Genomic DNA, 20925 nt, shown 5'->3' with positions numbered 1-20925 from the left:
CTCAGAGTGGGAAGTAAACTGGAGGGACGTGTCTGTGTTGGAGGAAGAAGGTGTAGTTGGGACAATCACATGTAGGTCAGCATTTCTCAGAATTCATGCTTCAACCACACCCCGTGTATCATTCCCCCATGGTCTTGGGTATGGCCAGGGTTAGCCATGCCCGGGGATGGTGGTGCAGGTACGGCCAGGGTTAGCCATGCCCAGGGATGGTGGTGCAGGTACGGCCAGGGTTAGCCATGCCCGGGGATGGTGGTGCAAGGTTGGTGTTCTTCAGAGTAACACAGCTGGTGGGAGATACAGATGTGCTTATACTCACACACACCCCACCCACACACACATCCCCACAGACCAACATACACGAATACATGTACACACACCCACAGACATCCCCACAGACCCACACAGACAGATACACATACACATACCCACATACACACACACACAGACACCCCCACAGACCCACATACACACACCCACAGACCCACGTACACAAAAACACATACACCCCCCACACAAAAAAACACATACATCCCCCACACACACACCCACAGACACCCCCACAGACCCACATACACAAAAACACACCCCCACACACATACCCCCACAGACCACATACACCCACGGACACCCCCACCGACACCCCTACAGACCCACATACACCCACACACATCCACCCACAGACACGCACACACATATACACACACATACACAAATACATACACACCCACACACCCACACATACACACCCACATACACATATACCCATATACACATATATACATACACATGCATCCACATACACACACCCACATACACACATACACATGCCCACACATCTACACACATACATACACTTACACACATCTATACACACCCACATATACACACACACGTACATACACACATACACATGTACATATACATATACATCTACACACAAACACACCCACATATACACATATATGCACACATTACACACATACACCCATACATACACATTTACACACACATACACACATATACACACACACGCAGAAATGGATTCTCAGGTTCAACGATGTCATCAGACCTGGTCTCTTCATCTTTCAGTTTTGCTCAGTTTCATGGGGTGGTAAGATGGGGAATATGCGGTCCAGGCAGAGGGCAGAGGGAGAGAAAAGACAGAAGAAAAGGTGAGAGGACGAGAGGCGGGCGGGGGATGAGGGGATCGCCTTCTGCCAAGATCTCTCTTCCATTTGATCTGCCAAACGCCGGCATCTCGTTGGCCCCGCTCTGAGCTAATCGTGTGGCTGCCTGGCCAGGCCTGAGACCCCTGGACAGAGGTAGCTCTGCCGGGTCACAGAGACTGAGGACAGGTAAGGAGGTGGTTCCACAGACAGTTTAGGTTTGCATTTCCCAGAAGATGGTGACTAAATGCCGAATTTAAAGGAAAAGGGCAGCTGTGCATCCTGGTACCTGACTGTACCCCGGCCCCACCCTCCCACCTCACCACAGTTTCTGATGTGCTTTCAACACTGTCTTCTCTTTTTCCCTGGCGACTTTACTGAATGATCTCGTTTCCAGGTGAGATGGGCAGAGCCCAGTCACGGCTTACCTGCCAGGGCTGGGCCCTGAACGCCTCCGTTCCCTTCTGTCCCCTCCCAGGACCCCCAGCACCCCCACAAGATGTTACCGTCCAGGCTGGGGTGACCCCCGCCACCATCCGGGTCTCCTGGAGACCACCTGTGCTGACGCCCACCGGGCTGTCCAATGGCGCAAACGTTACTGGCTACGGCGTGTACGCCAAAGGGCAGAGGGTGAGTTTTCGTTGGGTGGGTGGGGGAGGGGGGTTGTTAGGCTCTAACGCAGCAGGGACTGGCCCGGTATTTGCTCAGTGGAGGAGGCAGGGTCTGCTCTTCCAGCCCTGATCACTGGAGGCACCCTCAACCCCGAAGACTCCATCAGCGTGCACTAAGCACCACCCATCCCACCCCAGGGCCCCTTCCTCATTTCCAGCACTCCCCGCACCTCGCTCCCCTCACTCATCCCCTGCCCTGCTCTGCTCTGGATTAAAAATGCAGGGGCCAGAGAGGGGACCCCTAGTATCAGAACATTCTTGATTGATGACTGCCTTATTAATTTCAACAAACTGAGTCTTAGCAAGATGATACCCATGGCCGAAGACGTGTCCCGCCTTAAAATACTGCTGGGTCTGCACGTTAACAGGTGACCAGGCCTTGACTCCAAGAAATGGGTATATCCCTGGTGCCTGGTGTGGGGAACCAAGGACACCAGCCCCCCTATCCCTGCCTGGGGTGAAGTAGAAGCATCTGCCCTCAGGGAGGGCTTGGGAAAGCAGCTGCTCCTCACCATCCCCAGCTCCACCCTGCAGGAGCAGGGGTGACTTGGGAACAGAGGCAGTGCGTCTGCCTGAGCCGCTTCCTGCAGACTCCTGTGCTCTGAGACGGGAAGTCCCCAGCATGGGACCTGACCCCTGCAGAGGAGGCCCTCAGCCCTGTTCTCTCCCAGCAGTCGGAAGCCCATGTTGGCCTCTGCCTGAGCCCCTCTCTTCCCTCCAGCTGTGGTGGTAATAAACCTGACACTCACTCCCCTCTCTGGCCCCTGCATCTACTCAGAATGGGTCCAGAGGACGGGAGATAAACGGTTGACGTCACTGGCCTGACGGAACCCTCTACCACTGATTGGGTCCTGGGGCCTGAGATCTGTGAACCTGCCCCGCCCCCTCCCCGCAAGACTTCCTGGAGCTTCCATACCTGGTGGGTGGTTGGAGTCAGAGGTCGCTGGGCATGATCCTTTGCACCTGGCCTCTGGGCAGAGGACTGGCCGGCTCCCCATTGCAGGACCGTGGGGCTCACCTCGGGCAGCCCGCGAGCCAGCTCTGCTTGTCCACAGGTGGCTGAAGTCATCTTCCCCACGGCAGACAGCACGGCCGTGGAGCTTGTGCGGCTGCGGAGCCTGGAGGCCAAGGGCGTGACCGTGCGGACCCTCTCCGCCCAGGGCGAGTCCGTGGACTCTGCAGTTGCTGCCGTTCCCCCCGAGCTCCTGGTGCCTCCTACCCCCCACCCGAGACCTGCACCCCAATCAAAGCCATTAGCAAGTTCTGGAGTCCCCGAAACCAAAGACGAGCACCTGGGTCCCCACGCCAGGATGGATGAGGCCTGGGAGCAGAGCCGTGCACCTGGCCCTGTGCATGGGCACATGCTGGAGCCGCCCGTGGGCCCCGGAAGGCGGTCGCCCTCACCCAGCCGCATCCTGCCGCAGCCACAGGGCACCCCAGTGTCCACCACCGTCGCCAAGGCCATGGCCCGGGAGGCCGCGCAGAGGGTGGCTGAGAGCAGCAGGGTAAGGCTGGGGCTCCCGCCTCGGTGGCTCCTCAGTCCCCAAACCCCACGGGACGGGGCCCTGTAATCTCCCCAGCCCATGGAGGGGGACCCGCATCCCAGCTTGCAGGGAGGGGGGCCACGCTCAGCCCACAGCTTTGCTGGTGGACTCTGTCATGTGCCTGATCCTGACTGAGTTAAACGGTGTTTTTTATTTGCTAATATGTAGCCACATAACTAAGGAAATGCCAGGCACTTGCCTGGCTTAGAAAGCAGGCTCAGAAGAATCCAGACATGGCCTTGGTGTGCGACAAGGGGTCTGAGAGTTGCCCAGTGGAAGTTGGCCAGGACCCACTTTCCTGAACCAGGCTCTTCCTGGTTTTGCTGGCTGCAGAGTCCTAGGTTCTGTGTGTGTGTGCATGTAAATATATACACACACATGCACATATGTGTCTATACATATATGGACATGCACCCATAGATACACGTATCTGTATGCACCCTCATGTATATACATACATCTGTACCTATGTGTAGAAACGCATACGGACATACAGACCCCTGCATACATATTTGCATGCCTACTAACTGAACTTTTCTGGGTCCAGGAGAGAGCATGTGGATTGTGGTAGGGCATGTTCTGGATGATACACACAACGGGACGTGCGTTTTTGAGAAATCACCTGCAGAGTAATGCCCCCCATGCAGGGCTAGGGGAAGAGATGTGGGGCTGGGCGCCAGACTGTGTGCCCGCGTCCCCACCCAGAACCCGCTCTCATCTCTCCTGTTGTGTGGAGCCCGTTTCCACCTGAGGTGGCAGCACAGCCCTGGTCAGGACCCTCGGCCCTGCTGGGTCAGCCTGTGGGGTCTCACCGGGACCCTGCACTGTCCTCCTGTGAGTGTTCCTCTGGGCTGGGGGCCACGCCAGGGAAACCGAGGTGGGGCACGCACTCTGAGAGGTCAGTGCTGAGCAGCTCAGGTGCATCTAGGAGGACAGAAAGGACGATGGTGACACTGGGCAGGGAGCTACCTTCCGCCCCCACCCTGTCCTCCTGAGTGGGGCTGCCCCGGCAGCGCCTCAGCACCTCCTGAAAAACTGGAAATTTTCTGTGAAATTTGCTAATTCGTTCGATATTGGCCACTAATAAAAGTACTAAACATGAATTTGTGGCCTTTCTATAAAGGAAACCCTTCAGAATATGTGAATTCACCATGGCTCTGATTGGTTCACAGGCAGGAGCCCAAGCCCTGAGCTTGGGAGGTGGTGCTTCTGGGGAGGCCGTGGGCAGGACGGGGTAGCAGCTGCCCTGTGGGATGCGGCTCCACTCCTGCTCCAGGTCCCCAAGAAGGCTGTGAAGGCCGGGAAGCCTGGGGCGGGAGAGAAAGCAAATACTTCCAAGTCCTATGTTTCAGACAAATGTGAATCGATCAAAGTATTAATAAAAGCTGGGCAGAGGAGACCAATGGAGGGAATGAGGGGTCATCTGTGTATCCAAATGTTACCTCAAAGGTTAAAAAGAGGCTGGACGCGGTGGCTCATGCCTGTAATCCCAGTAGTTTGGGAGGCCGAGGCGGGCGGATCACCTGAGCTCAGGAGTTTGAGACCAGCCTGACCAACAGTGAAACCCTGTCTCTACTAAAAATACAAAACTTAGCCAGGCGTGGTGGTGCATGCTTGTAGTCCCAGCTACTCGGGAGGCTGTGGCAGGAGAACTGCTTGAACCTGGGAGACAGAGGTTTCAGTGAGCTATGATCACGCCACTGCACTCCAGCCTGGGCGACAGAGTGAGACTCTGTCTCAAAAAAAAAAAAAAAGATTCTGGTGGGACTGGGGCAGCCAGAGGGCAGCAGAGCTGGGCCCAAAGCACTGTGTGGGGGGTGCCTGGCCAGGCTCTGAGGGGCTGAAGGTTTGGTGAATGCAGGTGGGGCTGAGCGTAGCTGAAGGTGGCCCTGCCTCACCCGTGTGCCTCCTTTCTCTTTCCAAGTTAGAGAAAAGGAGCGTCTTCCTAGAGAGAAGCAGCACGGGGCAGTACGCCGCCTCGGATGAGGAGGACGCCTATGACTCTCCAGACTTCAAGAGGAGGGGCGCCTCGGTGGACGACTTCCTGAAAGGCTCTGAACTTGGCAAGCAGGTGAGAGCGGGCCGGGCCCCACACCATCCTCCTGGTGGGCGCAGGCCCTGTGGAGATCAAGAGACATGGGCACTTTCCCCGCTACCCTTGGGTCCCTGAGAGAGATGGAGACGCCCAGCTGGGGCCCTAAGTCATGCTAGATTTCTGAAGTTTATGTTTAATGATGCCTGTCATATACCCTCATTGGGGATAATTGAAAAAGTCGAAGTGCAGGGCTTCCACCCTCCCCCGCTGCACCATCCTGGTATTCGGTCATAGGGGTGGTTTTGCAGGTCTGGGTAGGGTTAGGCTCAGTTCAGGCAGAACTGAGCTCATTCGCTCATTCACCTCCGTTAACTGGGCAGACGTTTGTTGGCCATCTGTGTGCTAGGGAGGCATCATGGGAGCCAAAAATAACACAGTCAGTGTTCGTCCTTCAGAACAGCAAAACGGCAGAGCTGGGCTCATGAGGAAGACATTCAGCCAGTTTGGGGTTTCTGTCTAATTTCCGATCGTGCATACTCTAATGGAAATGCCCTCAGATGCTGTAAAGAACAAAACTTGGACAACAGCAGGGACTGGAAATAACCGAGGGCCTGGGCAATGCTAAATAGTGGGAGCTCGAAGACGCTGCAGTTATCAGATCACACAGTATCCTCTGAACCCACTCCCACAGCAAAACAGCCCCATACCCGGAGAGGGGGACTGGCATCTCTCAGGCCTGGGTTTATGTCCCGGCTGGTTACAGACCACAGGTGAGCAAGTCCCCCGACTCCTCCAGCCATGACGTTCTTCATCTGGAAGATCCAAATCGTTCAGAAACGGAATGCCCAACTAATCACGGCTAAGACAACAAAGTCGTTTAATTACCCCACATCACAGGGAGTCTGCAGTAGAGGCTGCAAGGTGGATTTTTGGCTCTCAGTGTGTCAGGGGTCTGAGCTCCGTCTCGTCCATTCTCTTCGCCTTTCTCTCGTGGTTACAAAGTGGCTGCCATAGCTCCAATAATCACACCATCCTATGAGAACACCCCAAGAAGGAAAAAAGGGATGGACGGAAGCCAGACTTCCTTCCAGTCAGACTTTCTATGACATCTCACTGAGCAGACTGCGGTCACATGGCTGCCACCCAGGCAGGAACTGGCTTCCAATGAATGGCTTATCACTGATGTGTCATCCGAAAGCCCACCAGGAAGGCTCAGTGGTAGAAAGGAGAGCTTTATTGGTGACATCAGTTTGCAGACCAGGAAGAGAGAGGCTCTGGCGTGTGCTGAGGGTGCTGTCTCTGAAGAGGGAAGGGCAGGGTGATTTTTATGCCTCACAGGGTCCACATTACACAGAACCATATGCATTCAGGTTGGGGAAAAGCTGTGCATCCATCCGAGAGGAGTCACACGCACATGCAGTGAGTAGACATATCTGTAGCATCCTCTGTGTGCACCGCACATGGGGTGGCCTTTTAGTGTTAGAATGAGGTGGAATTGGCCCTTTCCACCAAAAGGTAAACCCCATGACTCAAAGCCTAAGCTAAAATGGGCTTAAGCCTCTTTAAGCTGAAACTGGCTTAATGTCTACAGTCGCTTATCAGAAAAGAGTGTGTGTAAGGCCAGTCCTCTGCCCAGTTGGAGTTGCGTGGTCTGGGTTGTAAATGAGAGTTAGGAGGAGTCCCATAGCGCCTGTTGTTCTGGAGTTTAGCAAGAGTGTGGGTTTTCTTGCAGCATAGGAATTTACAGAGCAGCCATGCCAGCCAGGCCTTGACCCCTCTGCCCCAGGTACCTTTTATTTCCCTAACCTTAGGGGCCGTCTCAGTTGAGAAAGAGGTATTTGTTTTGGTCTCTTGGGTCACAGATGATTCATTTTCTTGGTGCTGGGCCCTGGGTGAGTTCTCGAGATAGGATTTCTGTTGACTGTTGTACTCATCTGCTGGGGCTGCCATCACAGAATACCATAGATCAGGTGGCTCAAACAACAGAAGTCTGTTTCTCACAGTGCTGGGGGCTGGAAGTCCAGGGCTGAGGCACCAGCAGGGCTGGTTTCCCCTGAGGCCTCCCCCAGGCCTGCAGATGGTGCCTTCTCCCTGAGTCCTCACGTGGCCTTTTCTCTGTACATCCCTAGTATCTTGTCCTCTTTTTATAAGGAAAATAGTCCTATTGGATTAGGATCCTACCATCATGATGTCATTTAATCTTAATCACCTCTTTAAATAGCTCATCTCCAAATAAAGTCACATTGGTGGTTAAGGTTTCAACTTCTGAATAGGGCGGGGTGGGGAAATACAACTTAGTCCATAGCAAATGTCGAGCCAGCAACACCTGCCACGATAGCACAGGTTTTATGAGGCTTTCTGTGTATTACATGACACGCAAAACACAACAGGCAAGTAGTAAGTGCTCAGTAAACGTAAGCTCTTATTTTATGTATACAGGGAAACTGAGGCCCACAGAATTGAGAATTTTTGTCCGTGGTTACACAGATGGTCTTCTAACAGAGCTGGAATTAGATTGAACCGAGGCCTGAAGACCTGTTTCCATGCCTTTCCCCATGTGCCATGTTCTCCCCACCTATCCGGGAGTGAATCATTACCTTCCCTGCAATCTGCTCAGGTTACAAACCCGGAGGAAAGGCTGGAGCACTTGTTCTCTGGGTGTAGGACCCACACCCCCACTGGTTTTTGAGATTGGCATTCAGCGCTGTCTTATGGCAGCCACAGCCCCAGGTGGCCCCAGAGCCCTTGACATGTGGCCACCTGGGGCTGAGTGTGACTGAGGCCCTGAATTTTTACTTCTATAAAATTAGTTCCAGATTAGTTTACATTCTAATTAGTTTACATGTAAACAGCCACACGTGGCTGGTGGCCACCAGTGCTGACGCCCAGCTCTGGATGACCACACCTGCTATAAGAGATGACTTTTCTAGAGAAGAGTAGAAACACGGCGGCAGAAACACAGCTCTGCACTTCCGAGGGCCTCCCACTCCTTCTGATGAGACTGCAGAGGAAGTCTGTTTGGCCAAGCATGCTATTAACACGTTTTCCTGCTTGTTTTGTTTTTTAACAGAGCAAACAGGTCTGTTTCTATTAAAATTTAAAAAGCGTTAATATTTAGCAGCATTGTTTTATGTTGTATTCATTTAGATGACAAGTGATACTTATTTTCCATTTACAGTTGAGATATTTTCTTTAAAAGTAACATTAAATATTGATTCAATTCAAAGAATACATTCATTAATCATACAGATGGCGTCTGGCTAGGTGACGCATCATGACAGTGGTAGGGAGTGACTGAAGTTGAGCTGGTGCACAGACTGCCAGTTTTACAACCCGGGAAGCGTTCCCTGACCATCCGCTTCCCCATGCTGCCCGCCCCGTCACATGAGCCCTTACCCCCTGGTGCTATCCCATCTGCTCCAAGACACTGATGTTCTAGTGGGTGGAAGCCTCCACTTTTGGTTGACGACGGTATCTCTAGCATTTCACACATAGTAGGTGCTCAATGAATGTTTGTTGAATGAATGAATGAAAGAAGGGAGGCTGAGAGTAGCTGGGACATTTGCTCTGAAAAAATCACCTCCATTCTCCTAATATTACAAATGCATTTTCATTAAGTCCACAATGAGAAATGCTCACTGTACCAATAAATAATATCTTTAGTTATCTATTTTTAAAAGTATTTCATTGACAAAGATTGTCTATGTTCCAGGTGTACGTCTTGATGACTGGATGTGGGTACACATTGTGTAAAGACTGTCAGCATGGCTGAGTGTGGTGGCTCAAGCCTGTATTCCCAGCACTTTGGGAGGCCAAGGCGGGTGGATCACTTGAGGTCAGGAGTTTGAGACCAGCCAGGCCAACATGGTGAAACCCTGTCTCCACTAAAAATATAAAAATTAGCTGGGCGTGGTGGCAGGTGCCTGTAATCCCAGCTACTCAGGAGGCTGAGGCACGAGAATTGCTTGAACCTGGGAGGTGGAGGTTGTAGTGAACCGAGATGGTGATACCACACTCCAGTCTGGGCAACAGGGTGAGACTCCATCTCAAAAAAAAAAAAAAAAGACCGTCCCAGTCAAGTTAATTAGTACATCCGTCATTGCCCATGCTGAACACTAGGCCCCCAGAACCTGCTCCACGTGTAACCAAAAGTCTGTACCCTTATTAAATCTAAGGAAAGAGACTTTTAAGAGGAATTTGTGATTTTTAATTTGGCGAGAGAAAAGGTGGTTTGCCAAGTGATAAGACTGAAGTTTGCTATAGTGATGATCCAAATCCTGTCTCGTGGAGGCTTTACCTCAGCCTCTTTATAAGTGAAATTTATAGCCACAGGCCTCCTGCTGGATGCGGGGCTCTCAGCACCTCCCCTATCCCCAGGGAGGGCCATCTGCCTGCTGGCATTCTCCACTGAGGACTGGAGGGTAAAGCTGCATGTCCCCCTAGGAGAAGGCACCCGCCAAGTAGAGTGTCTAAGGTCATGTTCTCTGTCAGCAGAGGCAAGGGCAGACCTGGACCCTGGTCCCAGCCCTGTCATTTACTTGCCGAGCGCCTTCAGCCAGTCACTAGACATCTCACTGAAACGCTGGTGACCTTTGCTTAGAACACTATTCCAAGAATGGAGAGAGGGCTGACCTCAAGCATCTGGCGAATGCCAGACACCTCCTTCCGTCCCAGGAGTTGACCCCTAGCTCACTGCTGGGGTTGAATAAAGTGAGACTGTGCGGTGGTGCAGGCAGTCCCTCCCCGGAGGCCTTGGGAGGGCCTCATTAGACCCAGTCTCACCGTTTAAATCCATTTAAACCCAGTTCGCTTTCGTGCCTTCTGCTTGGAGGCTGGTTGGAAGCATTAGGGCTGGCGCAGCTGAGAGGCTGGTGTTGCAGACTGCCCGGCCGAGGCCCTTCCTGTCCTCCCTCTCACAGGCTTGGGGCAGGGAACCTTCCACCTGCAGCCCCACGCAGCCTCCCTCAGCAGGCCAGGAACTGACCGTGACGCCAATGCATACACATCTTCATCTGAGTTAGTAATTGAAACCAGATTTTTTTTTTAGATAAATACGTCACAGAATGCTATTGAATACCTTTGTCTTGCCACACCCCTGCAAAATAAACTGTTCTTAATCGATACCATGTAGCAAAAACAGAATATCTTTATGGATGTATTACATTCATCAATCTGAGTGCATCAGAACGTGTAGTTCGAGTTGTCGAAGGTTTACTTTGCTTTGAATACCGTTACCACGTGACTAGGTGCTTTCTCTGTGAGTGGAAACCCAGCGGCTGCTGCTGGCACCATCACTGGGAGAGACCACCAGGGCTGTCGCTGTCTCCAAGCTGGCATGTTACCAGGTAGCCTCTTCATTTAAACACACGTTTTTGTTGAAGCCTTTCTGCCTTTCTGCTGTCCGCAGCCTCCACCCAGTGCCCCTACTATCTGCACAATCTTCGTCTCATGCTGAGGCTGAGCTGGGCCCGGAGTAAGCACACAGTCTGTGCGGCGGCTCCACCTCCTGCCATGCCAGGCTGTCTGCCAATGTCTGTGCGTGTGTGTTAGACAACGTGGCATGTTTTAAAAACCTAAGTGTCTTTTGTTTTGTTTGTTTTTTGAGATGGAGTCTCGCTCTGTCACCCAGGCTGGATTGCAGTGGGGCAATCTTGGCTCACTGCAAGCTCCGCCTCCCGGGTTCACACCATTCTCCTGCCTCAGCCTCCCGAGTAGCTGGGACTACAGGCGCCCGCCACCACACCCGGCTAATTTTTTCCATTTTTAGTAGAGATGGGTTTTCACTGTGTTAGCCAGGATGGTCTCAATCTCCTGACCTTGTGATCTGCCCACCTCGGCCTCCCAAAGTCCTGGGATTACAGGCGTGAGCCACTGCGCCCCGCCTAAGTGTCTTTTTATGGTACATATACACCTCACCTTACCACTATTCCCCTGCCCCTCTGATACAATGCTGGATCCAGTGTACACCTGGTGTGCACTGATCCCCACCGTCACCAGAGTTTGGAGCCTTTGTCCAGCCAATAAGTTGGAGAAGCTGAGGGTGCCCAGAAATGGACATTCTGCCCGCGTGTCTTGTAAGCCCCAGTGGGTTTTCTATCTTGTCCAGAGCTCCGGTGTTTCTGTACCTGTCGGACCTGAGAGACCTGCGCTGATCCCATCTGTGCCACTTCAACAGAGAGAGTGGGTGTGTCGTCTCTCCAGCCTCACTTTCCAGAACGTGTAACACACACCCTGTGCCCGTCTCTAGGCCTGTGAGCCCCGCGAGTCAGCGAAGCAGGGAAAGGGTTGGCAAGCTCAATCTGGCCTCTTGTAGGATGCGGGAGGAGCCACCCGCTCAGTAGCCCCTTTTCTTGGCCCCCAGCCGCACTGTTGCCATGGAGACGAGTACCACACAGAGAGCAGCCGGGGGTCTGACCTCTCAGACATCATGGAGGAGGACGAGGAGGAGCTGTATTCTGAAATGCAGCTGGAAGACGGGGGAAGGAGGCGGCCCAGCGGCACGTCCCACAATGCCCTCAAGGTGAGTGGCTGGGGAAGGGGGACCCTGCACTCCGTCCCCAGAGTAGCTCCATCCACGTCCCTTTGCTGGGGCTGGTGAGGCAGGCTCCAGAGGGGCCTTGCCCTACAACCAGTAGCCCTCGGATTTGGATTCGCTTCTTTCTCACTATTGAATCTGCATTTGGGAATTACCTACACTCCTGTCTTGCTCTTGGCCAAAAGGTCTGGGTAAAGGAGTTTAGAGGAACCTATTTGGCACCCTCCGGGGGGCACCCAGCTCTGTGCCAGGAACTGAAGTGGGAGGAATAGAACAAAGAAGACCCCCCTCCACAGCCTTAAGTCTCATCTCGAGAGAATCGGCAGCCGAGAGAGCGTGCATCAACCTCTAAATGTAAAGCGGAGGCCAGGATGGTGTGGTCAGCAGGGAGCTCCTTAAAGGAGGGCACTATGGTGGCCCTGCCTGGGGGTGGGCAGGGGTCAAGCACAGTGAGGTCGGAGGAGATGGGTGTCCCACATCTGATCACACCGGCCTCAAAGACAGGCTGGAGGCTCCATGCACCTGCTCAGACCATCTCCCGCTAGACCCTCTCCCTTCTGCTCTGGCAGAGGCCATCAGCAAGGGGTCGACGGGCCGTTACCTGCAGGAATATTGAGCTCGAGGCACCCTAGAGCCAAGGAGGGTGGGTTTCCCATCCACGTGGTTTCCCCTCGGTCCTGGCCTTGGGGAGATGTTTGTCATTGCTGCTGCGGTCGCTGGCCAGTGCGTCCGACTCCCGCGTTCATGTGCTCTGCAGGGCAGTGCGGGATGACCAGCTCTATGCACCAGGCCCTGTGCTAGGCTAAGGGGTGCCCTCTGCAGGTCCCAACCTAATGGGGAGACAGACAAAGGCAAGCCATTGGTAGGAGCTTTGTGGCTTTTCCAAACGAAAAAGGCCTTGGAGAGGAAACCCCCCGGGACGAAGCTTCCCAGCACCGCTTTCTCCAGGAACAGAGGGCGTGCATTTTGAATGGTGGACAGAAGACTCATCCAAATCTGGCCTGCCAACTCGGTGCCTACTTGCATAGACAAGACTGACTTATGTTCTCCTGGCAAAGGCCCCTGGCAGGGCCTTGGGGGATGTCCTGTCACCAAAGAACATGCCAGATCCCTATGCAAACCCTGCATGGTGCAGCACGTGCTATCCCCGGCAGCTCCTCCGTCCCCGCTCCCAGGTGACACCACGGAGCAGGTTCACACTGGCCTTTGCGGAGTGGTCCAGTCTGACCCCACGACCCCTCTGTGTGCCCCAGAGCCAGGAGCTCCGAAAAAGTGCCCATGAGTCAGGCCCGGTGAGGCAGGCAGCTGGTCTTCCCATGCCCCCTGATGCCTTTCGTTTTGATGGAGAAAGAGCCTGGGAATTGCTTAGTAGAGAAATAATGTCACCTTCTCTCCTCAGAAGGTGGCCCAGGGTCAAGCAAGTTCATCATAAAGTTCCTGGGCTAAGCCCCACCCCCACAGGCACAGCCCCACTCCCTCCACCTCTTAGCAACAGGGGGATCGCCGGGGCTGGGGCTCGGCCAGGATGGCAGCAGCCTCCCTCTCCCATCCACAAGGTGTTGTCTGGTTTTAGAAATCATGTAGGAGGCTGGGCTCGGTGGCTCACGCCTGTAATCCCAGCACTTTGGGAGGCCGAGGAGGGCAGATCATGAGGTCAAGAGATTGAGAACATCCTTACCAACATGGTGAAACCCCGTCTCTACTAAAAATACAAAAATTAGCTGGGCGTGGTGGCGCGCGCCTGTAATCCCAGCTATTCGGGAGGCTGAGGCAGGAGAATCACTTGAACCTGGGAGGCAGAAGTTGCAGTGAGCTGAGATTGTGCCATTGCACTCCAGCCTGGGCAATAGAGTGAGACGCTGTCTCAAAAAAAAAAAAAAAATAGAAATCATGTTGGCAGGTCTGGATTTCTGGGTTCTCTTAGAAATTACAAGATGTGGTACAGAGATCTGGCCACTCAGCGCACACGTTCTCACGTGGCAGTGAGGAGCTGTAGCGGAGCCGGAGCCCTGATGGGCACGGCAGGTGTTTGGCCCCTGCTGGCCTGATTCACTCATTCCCGCCTGCCTTGGAAAGTGCCTGGGGTTGCCATCCCTGTCCTCTAAGGATGGTTTGTTTTCGATGTCCTTATTCGCTCCAATATTAGCTGATGTGCTCCCGAATCTGCAAAGGGAAGGGAGAGAGCTATCAGCTGCACAGTGTGTGCCCCGATGCCTCCTCACCTGGCTTGTGGCAAGTCCCAGGCCCGTGGCAGACCCTGTGTTAGGCAAATCCAACAAGGTCCCCAAGATCAAGGGGCCCACAGCAAGAGGGGGGACAGACAAGTGGCCCTGTTCCGTGCCCATGTGGCTCATCTCTACTGAGCATCCCGAGGGCCGACGGCCAGGACCCAGGGGCACGCTTTGCCTGGGCGGTCAGCCAAGCCCCCTTGAAGGAGAGACCAGTCACGAGTCCTTCATGCTCTTTGGGTAGAGGGTGAGTTGAGGGCTGTTCCCGGCAGAGAGTGATGACGTGCAGACGGGCAGTATAAGAGCCATGGACACTGGTTAGGCAGCTCCTGGTGTGGCCAGCTCCGTGCCACCCACTAGAGACCGTGATGGCTCAAGTGTGGCTCTCAGGGACTTGATGCAGGATGCAGGATGCAGAGGAGACAGGCGGACCCCAGTCCTTTGCTGACACAGACTCTGCACGATGGTGTGCGGGCGCTGTTGGTGGGGCCGGGGATGGCGTGCTTTCACGCAGCTTGTATCTTAGCAGGGAGAAGGGTGACACATCGGCCTAACTAGAAAGTCCTGCAGAGGGTGCCAAGCGCTGGAAGGGAAGTGGGCCCAGTGGATGGACAGGGACGGGTCAGGCTCCGTGTCTGGTGAACTGTCTCCAGTCACACTCGGCCTCCAGTGGCAGCTGCCCTCAGGGTTTCTGAGGATGTAGCCCCCAGGCAGTCTCCCCTGGCACCGTGGCCACACCTACCGTCTACAGCAGCGGTACCGCGGGCACTGTGGGGCCTGATGTGCCGCCGGGATCTCACCTGCCCTCTCCTTGGCTGGATGCATGGTGCTGGCTCCTGCCCGGCCCGCTGGCTCTGCGTGTGCTCTGCCTCAGCCTCCACCCCGCCCCAGCCCCGTAACCCATTCTGTTTTCATTGCAGAGCCCTCCACGGCATGCCCCCGGCTTGAGTAGACGCATGCTTCCCCTGCTCGCTGCCTCCAGGACTAATTCTGTCTGTATTTTCTTTCCTCCCCTGGCCCCCACTTCATGCTGACCACACACTCTTTCCCGCGCCTGTTCTTGACACACCACCCCGTAAGGACTGCACTGAGCATAGGACCTCGGAAGGCACTTTCTGGGAGCAGCCCGAGCTTCCCCACCAGCCCCACAGGAAGAGACTTTTCAGTATCCCCGAAGTAGCGGAAGAGGACGGAGAGTGCTGTGGGCTGCTGCACAAGCAGGGTGCAGGGCCGTCCCCCAGGGCCAGGACGGGGCTGGCCAGAGAGCCCAGGCCCGGCAGGCCCTACAGGGGCGACGAGGCCCCTCGGGGCTCCTGGTTCCCGGTGAAGCACAGGGGCTCCGGGGCCGTCCCCCACGTGGAGGACTTCCTTCTGGAAGACAGGGGCTGTCGGTTCAGCCGCTCGGCCACCCGGAGCCCGGACAGCGGCCTGGACTGTGGGAGTGAAGAGGACGAGTCGCGGTTTGGCTTCGGAAACAGCGTGGCCGCGTGCAGCCCAGGCCCTGGCCACTGTCCCTGCAGGAGGGGCCTGAGGCCGCTGCTGGCCCGGCGGCGGACGCTGACCCGGCAGAGCAGCGTGGAGGAGGACTTTGGGGAGCAGGTGGGCCCTGGTGGCCTCCTCAGGAACGATGACCCCCAGCCCGGCCTGGAGAGGCTGCCCCCCAGGAAGCACGGCTGGGGCGAGCCCACCGAGCACCAAGATTTTCGGGGTGTCTGGAAGAAAAGCATAACCATGCCCGACAGTAGGGCAGCTGCCCCCCACGCAAAGGCACCTCCCAGAGTTGCACAAGGCCCCCCGGTGTGTGACCTAAACTTCCTTTTCACAGCCACTTGCCAAACCAATCTGTTCCATCCTTTCACTGGTTTTCTGTTTGTTCTGGTGTCCATCCCTGGGGACTCTCTTGCTGGCTGTCTATCGTTTTCCCTGCATTTTTGATTTCTCAAGTCCCATTTGCTTCCCAACCTTTTGACCATGCTGAAGATTTCTTTACTTTGCTTAGAGTAATGATTTCCACCCCCCAGAATCAGTAATGAGTATGGCTGCTTGAATTAAAGGACAACTGAATCTAAATTTTAATTAAGGGTTAGCTGAAGTGTGATTATCTGAAAGTTTTGCAACATGTTTGTGTTCACAGGGATCCTTAGGGATTTATTTATGACTACTAGTATTGTCGAGGGTTTTTTTTTCCTTGTTATTTTGGAGTTTTTTTCATTGCTTTCTGACATTTATAACCAAAAAAAAAAAACAAACAAACAAACAAAAATGATTGAAGAAATCTATTTTTTTTTTTTGCATATTGTTTCCAAAGTTCTTGTTTTTTTCCCATTTCTTTTCTGTGCCCACAGTTTCCAGAACAAATTTTCCATGATCAGCCTTCTCCCTGCCGGCCCTGCCGTCTGGGCTTGCTGTTGGTTTTGAGCATAGGGATTCATTGAAGGCTTCATTCATCTCTATATTGTGTCCTCTTTTCAGAACATTTGCTCCTGTCATGCTGACCTTTTCATTGAAAACACAGGTGAGCCATCCACATGGCGCCAGGCCTTGGGTCTGAGGCCGTGTGCTTGCGATGGGCCCACCCAGGAGAGGTGCGAGATCCGTGCCTCGGTGACTCAGCCGCCCACGGCAGCCCGCAGCCTCCCGTGCCCTGCCACAGGTTCTGCAGCAGACACGCCTCATCCCCAGACTTCCTTCCCACCATTCATGCCTGTGTTCCTGAGAACTTCCTCACTCCATTTACTTACTAGCAAGAAGAAGGTTTTGCTGTGATTGTCTTTAATCAATCCTAACCCTGATCTAAAGGTGAATTTAGAGGTGAACTTAGCCAGAAAGGAGACCCGTCTGAGTCCTAGAATGTTACCAGCATTTTCAGATTAGGAGTAGAATGTTGAGTTTTGAAGCTGATAAAATGCAGAAACTTCCGTCTTTCAGTTTTTTGAAACCTCACATACGACTTTTATCCAAGCAGGACAGGAGGAACTGCAACATCTTCCCCACTTTTGTGACAGCTGGGAGGGGGGCATGTGGAGACTAGGAGGGACTCAAGTGCTCCAAGGAGCCAAGGTGGGGTGGCATGTATTCAAGCCATTGTCTCTTTGGCCCCAAAACATTTGTCTTCAGCACCAGCAGCAGCAACCAAAAGAGACCCCCCCACAAGGAATTATTTTTGCCCTCACCCCACCATGCGCCCAGCAGCGGCTCCAAGTAGACAGTGGGGTGCTGGTGCGCGGCTTTGTTCTCTCCCAGGCCATTCAGCTAACCTTTCAGTTAAAAGCTAAGTTTAGTTGCCTTTAGAGATTCTGCTTCTCAACCCACTTGATTTGGCTAACTGAATTCTTCAGTTCCCAATGCTGGCGAGACTTACGACTTTGTTGTTGTTTTGTCTTTAGATTTTAGGGAACCCAGCCTCTGCAGGACGGGTGGATCACATGGGCCGGAGGTTTCCCCGTGGCAGCGCTGGTCCTCAGAGGTCCCGGCCCGTGACAGTCCCATCCATCGGTTAGTGGCCCCATCATCGCTGTTGTGTCTTTCAGCCGCGGAGCATGTGGCTGCTCACTCCATCTAAGCATGAACAAAACTTTAGGAGTAGCATTTTCCGCTAAGCAAAGAACACTGTTATTCATGGCAAAAAGACGGCAGGAACAGCACAACATGATAAATGAAAGCTATTTGTAAGTATTCTTGAAATATCAAATTGGCCTTCTACATCCATGTTCTCCCAGCTGATTTTTTCCTGGAGAGCTTCACAGGGTAAGCACTGAAGGGGGGACCACTTTGTGTCACCTCCCTCATCCTGGCATGGGCTCCCTGGGACACTCAGGGTCAGAGTCCATGGCAGGTGCAGAAGCTGGATGTCAGTGTGCCTCAGGGGTCTGTGAGCCCCACCCGAGGGAATGCTGCCTGTCTGCAGAAGACATGCTGGCAGCAGAGCTAAATCCTGGGGGACACCGTGCAGCTGAGTGTGCCCCTGAAATGTGCGCTCCCCACATCCATCTGGGCACCTCCCTTGCTCATGAGTCATCATCTGGCATTCCATTTCCATTCTCTTCCTGACTTTTTGGAATTCAGCCAGCCATGCTGAAAGCTATCGTTTTAGTCATCCTAATCAATCCATGGAGGGGGATACTTCTATTATTGGAATCAATCATGGCAAGGAGAATTCCAAAAAGTATTATGCACAAGATAATGGAAGCTGGTCATCAGCACAGAGGAACCAGGCTTCTATGAAAACACACACACACACACACACACACACACACAAAATGCAGGGAGAACTCTTGATACAGCAGAAATAGATGAGGAGAAACCGTCTTGGTTTGGCATGACAGGGCTCAAGGAGGATAACTTCTGGATAGTCTAGGCCACTGAAAAGCCACCTGGAATCTCATTGAAATAGCTGAAGTTTAAAAGGCCATTGGTCTTTTCCATCAATTCAAAATGAAGAAAGGCTTCATAAAGCAAAACAGATTCTTTGAAATTGTGTCCTGCCAGACTTTTTCTTCCTTGTACAATTCAAACAATAAGAAAAAAATTCCTTTTCCATCTTTACAGCTTTTAGATTGTTTTTATGTTTAACCGGTAAAAATTTCATGCAATGTTAAAGATCCTTAGGAAACGGTATTTTCAGTTAACTGAATAATAAAAGATGCAGTCAGGCTCACAGAACATTGATGGCACTTATTACAGATCAACTAGCAGGGTTAGTGGAGCCCAGATTCCTTTCGGGTATTCTAAACCTAGTGTGTGTCTCTCAAATCTTCATTCAATTTGTGTGTCATTCCCTCTGGAGGAACTATGGAGCTTAATAAATCGGTTCTCCTGGCTTTCATGTTAAATGACCTGTCCGAGATGTCCTGTCTTGAGAAACGAGGTGGGGAAAAGGCCAATCCCCCTGTTCAAGGCTCTCATTCTCTCTCTGTGGTTAGGGTGAGTTTTCGAATCTTCATTTGATTGTAACTTTAATGAGTGAAGACTGCAAGCATTGCTCAGGAAGTGACCTGGGGATGGTGTAGCCGCTGAAAAGTTAGTGCTGTGGGCGCTCAGAAAGGACGTCCTTTGGAAGAGGCATGGTGGGTCTTCTACTCCAATCTCCTAGGACTGAGAACTGAAAATTGTGCTGTGACAAATCAGCACTTGAGCCAGGAAGCCAAAGAAAACCAATCCTGGGCCTGCAGTCTTGCCAGGGTGACCCTCGCTGTCAGAGTCTGGTTTAAATCTACTGTCCTGGGTTGTCTTGTTGCTTGGACTTAGACTCAATATTGGCTTAAATAATTATTTTTTGTCTCCGCTTTGGTTTGCTATTTTCCTAGATCAGTATTGCTTTTCAAATGGCTGTATATTGTTGAGACTTTTTTTTGAAACTACATTCATCAGCAGTGAGAAGCTTTAAAGTTTTATTGGTATCATAAAAACCCTTCCCAAATGAAACAACTTTTGATGAATTTGGTTGGATTTTTCTGAAGCCGTAGAATTCCAAAGGCTGCATGTGTGTCTTAATTTCAGTAGGACACTTGTTAAATTGGTGAAAGAGCAAATCTATGTCAACACCTTAACAAGGAAAAAGCCTCTGAACATAACTCAGAAAAGAGTTAACTGACAAACCTATGATAGGTTTGCTTTAATTGTGCTGACTTCTTATCATGTAGCAAGCCGGGACACCACATAAAATAACTCTAACCAGATACTTTACACACAAATACACATCTCAGCACCTATTATGGTTTCAAAAGGAAACAGAAGTGGAGGGTGCTTATCACCCACCTGAGGAGGAGGAGGACTCGGCAAAGAGCTTTGGGAAATGAACATCAGTGACAGCTGAACAGACAGGATATTCCTCTAGTTGTCATTTACTTCTATTTTTCTTGTGAAAATATTAGAAAACAATATTTTAGAAATCTATATTTCAAAGGCATTACTTATCTTTTTCAGAGGAAATTAAGTCTGTAAACCATATACTTCCTATTTTTAATAAGCAGTGGACCTACAATGAAAAATAATATAACTTTTAATATTCTCTGGATTTCCAAAATTTAAAAAATGTCCTTCATGATTAAAAAACAAAATTATGTAGCTTCATATCTAATAAATTCTAAACCATATAATTAGCGTAAAGAGGCCTCAACGTTGATAGAAGTCTTCAAATATATACTTAATTAGGTTTGGTTTTTATCCTTTATAACTTTTGGTCTTTGCATTTATCTAGTTGTTGACCTGTCAGACAGAAGGCCTGTAGCTTCACTCTTCTAAAACCGAAGGACCACGTTCAAGAGGATTCTGTTCTTAGGAATCAACTCTGAATATCTCCTCTGTATTCTCCCATTTTTTGTTATTTTGGCTACTGAGCCTACAAAGTGAGGAAAGTCCAGCATGTTTTCTTTGTGTCCAGGGAGGAAAAATAAAAACATTAATAACTCTATTGACAAAGCTTTGCCCCTTAAAAAGGGGAGCTCTTTTCTTCAGGTTTCCCTGCAACAAAAAAAATCAAAAGCTGTCAACTCTGTTTAATAGATGATTCCCTTTATCTCCATAGAAATTACAACGGACAGTAGCAGTGAGGGCAGTCGGTCTGGGCCAGGTACTGAGGGAAACCTCTCTCCTGTAGAAGACGGTGCTTATTCTTATGGCACCGGTGGATTTGGGAGCCCACCCAGGCGGCCAGGCATGAGCCCTGATCTCCCACACGATATGCACACCCTTCCTCCTAACAAAGACCCCTTGGGCCAGCACACTTCCTCAGCAGGATGGGAGGC

The 20925-nt window shown here is 52.0% G+C and overlaps 1 protein-coding gene across 14 annotated transcripts in view; it reads left to right on the top strand.

The window, feature by feature from the left end:
• Nucleotides 1-20925, top strand: part of RIMBP2 (RIMS binding protein 2) — a 329547-nt gene that overhangs the window by 286274 nt on the left and 22348 nt on the right. For 8 of the 14 annotated variants that reach the window (XM_055357629.2, XM_055357630.2, XM_031000824.3 and 5 more), the window contains 5 exons: nucleotides 1645-1796; nucleotides 2893-3342; nucleotides 5306-5452; nucleotides 11778-11936; nucleotides 17566-17674. In XM_055357629.2, the coding sequence (XP_055213604.1) occupies nucleotides 1645-1796; nucleotides 2893-3342; nucleotides 5306-5452; nucleotides 11778-11936; nucleotides 17566-17674 (1017 nt within the window). Of the gene's footprint in view, nucleotides 1-1644; nucleotides 1797-2892; nucleotides 3343-5305; nucleotides 5453-11777; nucleotides 11937-15259; nucleotides 15977-17565; nucleotides 17675-20925 lie in introns of all 14 variants that reach the window. The other 6 variants (XM_063694494.1, XM_055357621.2, XM_055357617.2 and 3 more) reach the window with 1 other exon arrangement.

This window comes from Gorilla gorilla, chromosome 10 (assembly GCF_029281585.2).
Source record: "Gorilla gorilla gorilla isolate KB3781 chromosome 10, NHGRI_mGorGor1-v2.1_pri, whole genome shotgun sequence".
Classification (NCBI taxonomy): Eukaryota; Metazoa; Chordata; class Mammalia; order Primates; family Hominidae; genus Gorilla; species Gorilla gorilla.
Note: the sequence above shows the minus strand (reverse complement) of the source record. Positions and strands in the feature narration are given on the sequence as shown.